Source organism: Mercenaria mercenaria, chromosome 9 (genome assembly GCF_021730395.1).
Source record: "Mercenaria mercenaria strain notata chromosome 9, MADL_Memer_1, whole genome shotgun sequence".
In the NCBI taxonomy this organism is placed as follows: Eukaryota; Metazoa; Mollusca; class Bivalvia; order Venerida; family Veneridae; genus Mercenaria; species Mercenaria mercenaria.
The window spans coordinates 59,934,060-59,945,993 of NC_069369.1; the positions used below are offsets into that span (position 1 = coordinate 59,934,060).

An 11,934-nucleotide genomic window follows, 5' to 3' on the forward strand; every position below is an offset into this window, starting at 1 on the left:
ATTCATGAGCCAGCCATGTCAGTTCAAGGTCAAGGTCACAGCTAAAATCAAAGGTTTACCCTTTCACTATCCATATCAGTGGCGGGGGATTTAGCTGTCTTTCCGACTGCCTTGTTCCATTTAAAAATGGTATTAAGCACAGAAAAGTGTTGTGCAAAAGAGTCCTTAAAGTTTCTTAATTTTCAGTTACATTTAAATAATAGTTGTTCAAAATCGTAACTGAATAATTTTCTCATTTTACTTTCTTCTTGTTTACGAAAATCAAACTGCTTTTACTTTCAGACTTTGGTATGATAACAGACAAATGTTGAAAAGGGTAAATCTTTGTGAAACAATCAGATACTATTATTAGCTCTCTTGTTCATAAATGTTACTTGCTAGCGGAACAATATCTACACAGTTTCTTATTGGAAAATCACTGTACAGGCATTGAATAAATATTTGACTGTAAGTTTGATGCAGACTATGCAAATGCACAATAATATATTTTCAGACCTTTCGTGGTTGCAGACATATAAATAATAGCTGAGCAGATATTTAAGTCTGATTTATGCATGGATATGGTATGAAAGTCCTTTTGCAATGGCCTATTTATGTAAAATTTCTCTAGTATTTACGTTGTTTGGTAAATGCACGAAAAAGTCAATATTTGAAAACGTCTTATAATCTTTTGATTCAATATTTAAGAATCTACGTGTATGTCAAACTTTGCTAACTAAGCTTTTAAGAATATTCGTTTATATATAAAACAGTTTATAAAAAGCAGACAAAACTTGCATTTGAATATATTCTTCAGAATGTTCGAAACGTATCATGTTCTATATATATCATGTCTAACAGACAAGGTTTAAGATATTTTTCACTAAACCAACTTGGTATCTTATTGACAAGCACTCAGCTGAAATATCCGTAAAATATGACAATAATTAGTTTTCTCATTATTCAGCTGTCCTTAACAAGCACATTTCACAGTTATAATATTTAACTTGCATGCTAAACCTTAACTAACTAGTTTAAACGCATGTTTCATTCGATAGTTTTGCAATTTCATTCGATTTCTAACCATGAACTAGCATACACTGAACATTATATAACAGATTATAGAAGCTAGCGCATAATATTCGGATATAGTTTTGCTTGATTTAGAGACAAAAGTGTTAGAGTTATTCCTGTATAAATGTATAAGAAGTCATAATTTTGAATTCGATTCTTGTAAAAGTACGTTAATTGCAAAACCTTAATATTTACGCGGGAGCATATCTTTATTGTTTTCAATAAGAATAATAATATAACACATGTACAAGAGATAGGTTCTAGTCTAGAAATTATTTTCTAAGTCATTGAAATAACCAAAACTGATTTCACAAATGTGAAATTTATGACAGTTTTGTGAATATCAATAACAGAAGTTTTAATATTTAATTTAAAGTTGTGATCCGCAAAAAAATGACAACTCTTGCCTTGGACAGTGATATATATTAGTTTACTTCCCTTGCAATTATATGAAAAGGATTTAAAATACAATATCATACATTTTTGCACAACATAAACATTTAGGATCTATTCATATGTGTTTTCTTTGCCTTTCAAAACCTGCTTCATATGATTTTGTCAACTTACTGATGGTAAAAAATTAATTTATAACAAGCCTATAATAAAATGAAATACCAGTAAGTATTTTATAGTGCAGACAATAAAGTTTTGCTTTTATCAAAATGTCACAACAGAAGCACTTTTGTAATACAGAACAAATTGGATTAGTAAAGGTGCAATGATGTTGATCTCTATTTCCTATGCCTACGCGTTGCCGATATCTAAACGAATAAAGCTTTATGGGTGAATACTGCTATTTTGACACAGTTTGAATCTGTCAAATAGTGAGCAATATATGACAGTAAAAACACACTGTCTTCTGTCTGTTGTGACCTATAACTGAAACAATGCCGGCAGGATATTAAAAGAATCTTACTTAAATATGCAATCAATTCGTAACGTAATTGCACCAATATCCAAAAAGTTTATATTATATTAACGTTCCCCATATGGCTTTTGTTGACCTTTCTTAAGAAAGATATTGAATAGCAAATCTGAAATCTGTTTTCATCACTGATTCCAAAATAATAGTTCTGTTTTATATTCCAGAAAATCCCATTGACAGGGGATGATAAAGCGAATGATATGACAACCAAGAGAGCAATTTAATGTCCATGCGCCTCAGAATCATTTCCAATAAGGCAGGCGGATGACATCTTATTACTTGAACAAATTCAATTGCATCTAGAATGATGAATTCCACGAGATATACGCCGTGTTGGAATTCCACAAGTCAGATTGATGCCAGAACAAACATTGACTCCTATGAAGTGCCTAGTCATTCGATCGAAGAGACAATAATTGTCAGTATTTTATTGGGCTGCATTATTATTTTAACAATAGTTGGAAACACAACAGTACTACTTGCAGTGTATTTAGATCGTCGTTTAAGGCATACAACGAATTATTTTATTGTAAATTTAGCTGCAGCTGATCTTCTTCTTGGTGTGACCGTGTTGCCGCTTTCAGCAACATTGGAAGTTTTGAAATATTGGCCTTTCGGTGAGATATTATGTGAGTTATGGGCCTCCGCCGATGTTTTGTGGTGTACCGCTTCAATATTAACCCTTTGTGTGATAAGTATTGACAGATATATTGGAGTAACACGCCCTTTACAACATTCCAGTATAATTACCAATCGTAGAGCTGCTTTGATAATAGCATTTGTGTGGGTTCTGTCGGGAGTTATTTCTGTTGGCCCACTTATTGGATGGAGAGAAAGTAGTGGCAATCAAACAAATGAGTGCACTGTCACTAAACAAATTGGATATGTGATATTTTCTGTGTCAGGGTCCTTTTACATACCATCACTCATAATTTTCGTCGTATATATCAAAATATATCGTGAAGCAAGCAGACATACTAAGTTTTTGAATAGTGGTTCAAAGACGATAAAGAATGGGGAAGACAATGGAATTATACTTCGTATACATACTGCCAGATTCAGTCATGCAGGCATGCCAACTTTTCACGGAAGCAGGTAATTATCTGGTCTGAAAAATCAGTCGGGATTTTTGTAATATAAAGATTTCTTGTGGGATATCGCCGTCTAACATTTCAGGTGTTAGCGTTAAATGTTATTCTTTAAAAACTTTTTTTATGCCTCCGAGGGTGGGCATATTAAAATCGCACTGTACATGCGTCCGTCCGTCCGGTAAATTCTTGTCCGGGCTGTAACTCTTCCATCCACAAAGGGATTTTAAAATAACTTGGCATAAATGTTCACTATAATGAGACGAAGTGTCATGCGCAAGACCCAGACCCCTAGCGCCAACGTCAAGGTCACACTTAGAGGTCAAAGGTTAACAGGGTCTGTTTCGTGTCCGGTCCATAACTCTGCCATCAATGAAGGGATTTTAAAAGAACTTGGTATAAATGTTGACCATAATGAGACGACGTGTCATGCGCAAGACATAGACCCCTAGCTCCAAGGTTAAGGTCACACTTACAAGTCAAATGTTAACAGGGTATGTTTCGTGTCCGGTCCATAACTCTGCCATTCATTAAGGGATTTTGAAATTACTTGGCATAAATGTTCACCATAATAAGACGACATGTCATGCGCAAGACCCAGAGCCCTGCCTCCAAGGTCAAGGTCACACTTAGAGGTCAAATGTTAACATGGTCTGTTTCTTTTCCAGTCCATAACTCGGCTATTGATGGAGGGATTTTAGAATTACTTGGCATAAATGTTCCCTATAATGAGATAAAGTGTCATGTGCAAGACCCAGACCTCTGGCTCCAAGGTCAAGCTCACATTTAGAAGTCAAATGTGTTTCTTGTCTGGTCCATAACTCTGCTATTTATCAAGGGATTTAAAAATAATTTGACACAAATTTTAAACATACTTATGACTGAGGCCTCTTAGGTCAAGGTCACAAAATGATATGTGATTTTTTTGCGAATACAACTGTGGCATTCTTGGGCCTACTTCGGGGACATTTGTCACCAATAGTGACAGCTCTTGTTTCATCATATTTTTTTAATCATTACTTTTCCATTCACGACGCATTCATATAATACAACACTGTATGTAGTACATTCAGTTGAGTAAATCATAACACAACACATTTCATTCGAATCTGTACCGGGAACATAAAAATCTTTCTGAGAAAATTGTTTTATGTAAATGTTTGAGATAGACAGACGAATCATTTGTCTGTTTATAGCCCTATTTTGTTCACTTGCATGCTGATAAGTACAATGTAGTACGTATATTACACCAGTTATATTGGAGTTGATTTGTAGCTGCCTGTAATTTATACAACAGTTTTACAAAGCCTTCTGAACAGATTATTAACCTAATAAAATTATCGTGGTTATAGGTTGATCCTAATATTAAGTGCGTATACCTGGTCAAACTCGGTTTTATTGCTTACTTATACTGAAAATGGGTATTTTAAGTAAAATTCAATACATGATTATTGTAATGAAAATAAAAAGTACAATAGATTCTTTGTGAAATCAAACTATTGCTGACTTTCTTAACCTTAGAAAAAAATTAAGATCAATAGCATATTATGATACCGATTATTGTGTATCATGTATTACTATATTACAGTTTTGTTTCTCCATTTGAATGTCACTTGTCTCAAAAGCGTCAAACAAACACTTTTGATATCGTAAATATATCCGTCTTGACTGTCCAATAGTAATGTCCCCCCCACCACCCCCACTTCAAAGAAGCGGGCGTATAGAGCTTTGCACTTGTCAGTCGCGTAGGTCGGTCGGTATGTCGGTCGTTTGTTCCGTACATCGAACGGTTTCCGCCTAATAACTTGAGAACCACTCGACCAGAACCTTCAGTCTTGGTAGCATGATTGGGCTTATTAAGTAGATGAACACTATATTTTTTGGCATCAGTAGGTCAATGGTCAAGGTCACAGGGACCTGAAATTTGAAAACGGTTTCCGCCAAATAACATTAGAACCACTTGACCCAGAACCTTCAAATTTTTTAATCAAGTAGATAATCCCTATGGTTTTTGAGTCAATGAATCCTGATGGAGAGTTTATTCATATCAGTTTAAAACCAAAATTAACTTAAAAATCTCATATTTCAATTTTTGTAAAAACCAATATATTAAAACTGACAAAGTTGAGTTGGTGTTTAATATAAAATGAAATGAAAGAAAAAACTTCATTATGTTTACTTTGTTTGTTTCACTTTCGGAAACATTCTTTCATTGTATCCAGTCTTTTTTCTCTTCAGTTCAAGTGATAATTCAGAAGGATCCCTTCGAAAACTAAGCTCAAGAATTACACCAGCTGGAAAACTGGCAAAATTTAAAAGGGAGAAAAAAGCCGCCAAGACCCTTGGTATTGTAGTAGGAGTATTTATTTGCTGCTGGTTTCCATTCTTTTTCTGCCTACCTCTAGGTGAGTAATTACACATAAATCATCCTGCTAAAAACAAATCGTAATGAATAAATGTGTTGGATTCGGTAACTCGAGCGAAACACATCAAAATTGTTATTTTCTGTTAAACTGTAAAAATTAATGAAATATTGTGTTTTTATGATTTTATAGTTTTTCCTTCTTTATGCTGGTCTGTATTACTTCATTATAATTTAGAAAATCTAAAGTAGTAACACCATTTTAATATTTTGCAAAATCTTAGATTCATCTACTACATTGAAGAAATCTGTATTTCTCATTTTACAGATGTACTCTGTGATTCCTGTCATGTACCAAACAAATTGTTCACTGTCATTTTCTGGTTGGGATATTGTAATTCACTCATGAACCCGATTATCTACGCAAGCTCAAGTCGAGAGTTCAAAAGAGCGTTTTTAAAAGTTCTACGTTGCTATTGGATACGACGTTGTAATAACTTAAACGATAACTATAGCCATCGTGATTACCGGACACGAAAACTTTCTTGCTATGTAAGCAAGGAATATGGATCAGACAGTGCTACAGTGCACGTGCGAAAAAAGCACTCGTGCAACTCATCATCTAGGCCGGCCTCGCCAGTGAAATCGTTAATCGTTTTTCCAGATATGAGAAAGCTTTCCTCGCCATCAGCAAATCTTGATCATTTATCAAAGAAATCATCCTTTAGTGATCTACAGGACGACGACTATAACATCATACATTTACAAGATTTGGATTGTGTGCCTAGAAAATACTCAGCTATTGTTTAGTGGAAGCAACACTTAGAATTAAGGACTATGTTGAGATGTTTACGAAATTTACAAAGAAGGAAACACGCACAGCTTGCATTTAAAATATTTGCATTTGTAATAAGGTCAGTATTCAAAACCGTCTCTGTATGAAGACCCTTTGAAAGCATAGAGTGCAACTAAGCAAAATAATAGCAGACTCGGTTTGACTGAGATTTTAAAGTTGTTGTTTACTAATAAAATCTGAAGGAAATTTTATTTTGGTATCATTTTTGACGATAGAAAAGATTACATAAACATGATAATATCTACGACACTAATGCAGTAATTCAATATAGAAGACTGAAAAAATATCGAATGCTCAATTCAATATTTCAATATTGAAATATTGAATTGAGCATTCGATATTTTTTCAGTCTTCTATATTGAATTACTGCATTAGTGTCGTAGATATTATCATGTTTATGGTACAACCTTGCTTCAGGTGTGGTTTCTCTGATTAATATTTCGCAATATCAAAGGCGTACCTATTTCGAATGCATTCCTTTGGTTTAGATACATACTTTATGTAAAAACGTATATGTTTGTTTACTCCGTGTGTAAATGTTTGGTTTCAAGGTCGGCTAAACCGTAAAAATATTTCAGATTCAAACAATACTTGGGTATGAATAGATAATTTTGATACTGAAGTTGTTAAGACAGTTGGGTAAGTGTGCTTCGAAAGCAAAAGCAATAGTACATTTCGTTACATTTGACCTGCAGAAAAAGGCATGACACACCAAGACACACAGATGATATTTATGGTTAATAGATCTTGGTTACACATTAGAAGCAATTAAGAATTAGTATGTCAACCTTGTGTTTATGGAAGGCTATTGTTATTTAAAGCATAATAAAAACATTTTCCATTCATAAAAGCATTATTTACAAAGCATATATGGTTTTATGGTATAATGCAAACATTTCAAATGGTGTTCTTGTTAAATAAATTTCCTATAGTTTAACACTCCTTATCAATAATATTTCTTCAACGTTTATCCATTAACATTTTTTATTGCATTATTTCATTGACTATTGACTGATTTTGTTGCATCACTCGCTGCTTCCTTATAGTGCATAACAATACTGATTAACTAGATAAACAGCTTATAACTATCATGTGCAAATAAACCTATCTTGATTTTCATTCGGTAAGTGTTGTCCTGGTAATCAGAGAACGTCACTGAAACGATACAACTGGCTACGAAAATAGCTTACTCATTTTAGTACCTCAAGTCTGACAGGAAAGGAGTCGAACATTATATTAACAATTTGCTTTACATAACTGCTTTTCTTAAAGCGAATGTGAAGAGTAATGCTCATTATTACATACTCGTTTCTATTCCCCGTTAAGTTACACTGGTACTGGAAACGTCAAAATCTTTCCATACACTGACGCCTGAATTTCATATCGGGTGCGTGACGTAATTCAGTGTGTGTTGTTGCACTTTTTTTTCTATTTAGTTCAGTATTGGCAATCTTATTCAGACTATTGAACATATTTATGATATTTACATAATATTTTTACGTGTAGATGGGTATGTAATAACAAGGTTATTATCTTTGCATCGGAAATATGCACTCGTTCTTCAGCGGAAGAATATTGCGCTCCTAAAGTCGCGCAGTATTTCCGCTGAAGAACTCGTGCATATTTCCCTATACAAAGCTAATAACCTATAAATACATATCTAAAAATGACAACGGAAAGTTCGTTTGTTTGCTTGTTTGTTTTAGGTGTAGCGCCCTTTTCAATAGTATTTCAGTTATATAGTGACGGGCAGTTAACCTAAGTAGTGTCCCTGGATTCTATACCAATACTAACCTGTACTCTGCAAGTATCTGCCAACTTCTTTACACGAATCAGAGGTGGAGAACGCATGATTTCAGACACAATGTCTTCCATCAAATCGTCACGGAGAACATTCGCTTCTCTCGGGATTGAACACACAGCCGAAAGATCCGTAAATCGGTGGTCTTTCTATTGAGCTAAGCGGACAACAAAAAGACTAAATATGATCTTAAACTGTCGTTTTAATAAGGCACGTCATTTGCAAAGTATTTTGTCTTAATTCTTATCTTTTAAAAGTATTATATAAATAATAATAAAAAAAGATTGTAATACTATGTAAGCATCAGTGTATCTCCTTCAGTTCAATAAACGAAGCTAGATACGATTGTCATTTTACAGTTAACAAGGCGAACATTCTGTAACACGCAAACGCTTAATGCAAATATGCAATGCTTTGGACTTACATAAAGAGAACAATTTTCAAACAGTGCGGAATGAGTGAAACTGTGTCTTATGACTACTTTTTACGGTAAACGTGTGTTTAGATGCAAATGTGAACATTACCAAGCATGTCTGTATTATATTTACCGCTCCGAGAGTAAGCTTATTCACAGTCTTTACACAAGATTATAACTTTAAAACGTTATGTTATTTAGCTAGAACTAACGCTCCTCTAAGGTTTTGGTTGATTAAATATACTTTACACGATATGCAGTAGACTGTTTCTTCTTTTGGCTTTAATCATTGCAGGGTACGTAATTTTCTGTTTCAGTGCGAGATCGACGAACCTGTCGCCCGGTTTACATAGAATGCAATATTTTCAAGTAGCTCAGCTAGGAGTGAAATTTTAAAATCTAGTGTTCATGAATAATGGATATCTCGGCCATTCATGTAAAAACAAACTGTCTTTTTTAATGTTTTTATCATCCCAGTTATATATACGCAAAGACACAAGCATCGGAGAGCATAACACGCAAAATATTATACGCCATAACGTTAATACTGGAAAAAGATTAAATTATTTTTGAATTTTATATATCTTTTCTGTTATATGTTTTGAATGTATTTATAAAGTTATTATTAATTTACTGGTGTATATTTTTTACAAATATTCTGATTATTCAGAATTCATTTTTCCTTCGAGCTCAGGTGCAGTTTCGTAAAAGTGAAAAATCAATCCAATGGTCTAAAAGAGTAAAACTTCGAAAGATAATGCACCGTTATATTTCATTAGTATGGCTCAATAAAGGCAATCGCCTTTATTTTAAAACGTTTTTAAAAATGTGAATACCTTGTAAAAACATTTCTCTGAAATCGTTTCCTGCGTGCTTAAATGTATTTTGTTCATCTTAAGTTTTATTTTTGAAAGTTTCTAACTGAACAGATAAAACTAAACAGATGACATAAAATCTGTTGAAAATGGCAATTATGCGGAGGCACATATCTTAATTTGCTTGTTGAATTAATATCGTTGCTCAATGGGGGCAATTGTAAACCATTCGCCACTTACACATTGAACGTGAATATATAGGGAAACAGATGACGGTGTCTGGCATTCTATTTAATCTGATAGCGTATATAAATAGGCAGTTATCAGTTATAGGATATGTTAGGTCGACCTTTCTTGCGGCAAATGTTAAATATGGTGTCTAGTATCTATTTTCAATGTTTCCAATTCAAAGGTGCTGTCTGATAATCCAGAACATCGCACTGGAAAAAAATATTACATATGTACCAAGAGAACAATTTGATGTCTATTCATCATAGAGGAATCTGAGATAAGGGGTATGGATAAAATTGTGTTATATGAGCAAATTTAATTTCATCCCAGACATTGCATTCCCCGATGACTATAAACCATGCTGGAAATCTGCGCTCCAGCAAGATGTCGCTTTGCAAACAAACTTGCTAGTCTATTCAGTAGAAGAGTGATGTCCATCTGTTCAGTAGAAGAGACAGTAAGTAAGACTGTCATTCCTTTATATTATATTTGGATGGCCAAAATTCCTCTATATTATATTTCGATGGCCAAAATTGTTGGTGCCCAATATTAACCTCGACATTTCGTTATGAAACATAAACACTCTTACCATAGATATTGTGTGTTTCTGATGTCGAACAATGATGAAACGTCGCACTTTTAACTACAAACACTTTATCAGATAAATATTGATTAATGACAGAACTAGTACTCCAGTGACTGAAACTGTTCGGCCGGTTATGGGACTTAGTCCACATCTCTTGACCATAACACTGTGACTTTAGAAAAGAACTACGCTAGATGATCCTGCTAGTTATTGAAATTGTCCGAGATATTGTGTCAGTAAACATGGTGATCATGTCTACTGGCTAAAATGTGTAACTGGAAAAGTTTCCCGTTTTGTTTGTTTTCAAACTAAAATCCTATTCAGCATGTAGATATAATTAAATTTCTGGGCCTTAGAAGTATAAATTGCAGCATTTGTTAAACGTACATTCAAGAACGATCAACTTGCTGAAGATCTAAATCCAACTTTTACGATCAGTTAGGAATCTATTGAGGTTTAAAGGTCAAATAAATTATTACGATCGTTAATTTGTTGCAATATAGCATTGCAATGTTTTCAGAAAATATGGCAACAATTCTACAAGGAAACAAATCACATTTTCTTACAGTGAGATTTTAAAGGATATAAACATGGATGAAGTTAGACTATAGATCGAAATTTATGACTTTTACCACTTTGAATAGATAGTAAATAGCGAGCACTAAGTTAATGATGCACTTTCAACCATATGTCCTGCAGTATGTTATGGAAAGAAGACTATGGTCACAAGTAAAAGGAAGAGGCAAAACATCATTAAATCACGCTATATTTTTCATAAAATTATAAAATCTTTGAAGTGATCAATAAAGATCACTGCCTGTGACTGTAAGTGCTCGACATTAGACAAAATACAAGAAATGAATTATTGTTCCCGGCTTTCTTTCGCGCTTGTTGACAATATTACTGTTGTCTACTTTGAAAATGAACCACTTTGTTGAAAAATGATTATTATAATCTGCACATGTACGAAACGTAATTATTATAATCCGAACATGTACAAAACATTGTTGTTCGATGCCGCAATTTTTGCACATTGACGTCATGTCAATTAATTATTTAGATTGTTTACTCTGATGAATTCGTGAGGCAAAACGTTGGTTAAATATGAAATATCTTTTAAAAACGTTAACTTTATATTGCAAAATTTGAGCTGAAAGGAGAGATCTATCCTGGGTATAAGTTTGAATAGTTTGCTACAGTCCAAGCGAGCAGAAAATGATAATATTTTATTATATTTTATATTACACGTATTCACTGCAGTACTTGGTAAAATGCTGCCCTGACATTCAGTATCGTACAAAGAAATATATTAGAAATTCCTAGGAGCATGCGTTCTTTTTGCATTAAGTAAACAAATATGAATTTTATGTAAATGTAAGTTTATTATGCAAATAGAAAGTTGATAAATATCTTGAACGTTTCCTTTCTTCTAGTGCCGAAAGCAAAGGGTTAAAAAATTGTTGAATTAATTTGGTTAATATGCACAGTTATTGTTTATTTCATAAAATACTGCGTATTTATGCTGTTTGAAGAAATTGAACAGTAAATCATTGTAAAATATGCACATTGTATACAGATAGTGGTGGATATTGTTCAAAGGGCAAGCAAAATACGAATTTCATAACGCAAGTCTGAAGCGAGTTGCAAAGCTTAATCGATTTGAAGTATTTCACCTCTGCATTCCTTTTAACATTTTCATTCTTAGACAAAAAGATAAGGAGGTTTTGTTTATCAAAACTGAAAAGAGACAAGTAAGTGGGTTTCGCAATAAAGAAGAGTTGGAAGAAATCATATCAGAGGAA

At 33.5% G+C, this 11,934-nt stretch overlaps 1 protein-coding gene across 1 annotated transcript in view; it reads left to right on the forward strand.

Annotated features, from left to right (window-relative positions):
• LOC123548032 (alpha-1A adrenergic receptor-like) overlaps nucleotides 1–6,454 on the forward strand; it is a 33,179-nt gene extending 26,725 nt beyond the window's left edge. Inside the window, exons 2-4 of the mRNA XM_045335266.2 lie at nucleotides 2,143–3,073; nucleotides 5,305–5,471; nucleotides 5,757–6,454. Of these exons, the coding sequence (XP_045191201.2) occupies nucleotides 2,283–3,073; nucleotides 5,305–5,471; nucleotides 5,757–6,238 (1,440 nt within the window). The 5' untranslated portion in view covers nucleotides 2,143–2,282 and the 3' untranslated portion in view covers nucleotides 6,239–6,454. The remainder of the gene's footprint in view (nucleotides 1–2,142; nucleotides 3,074–5,304; nucleotides 5,472–5,756) is intronic.
• The last annotated feature ends 5,480 nt before the right edge of the window (nucleotides 6,455–11,934 follow it).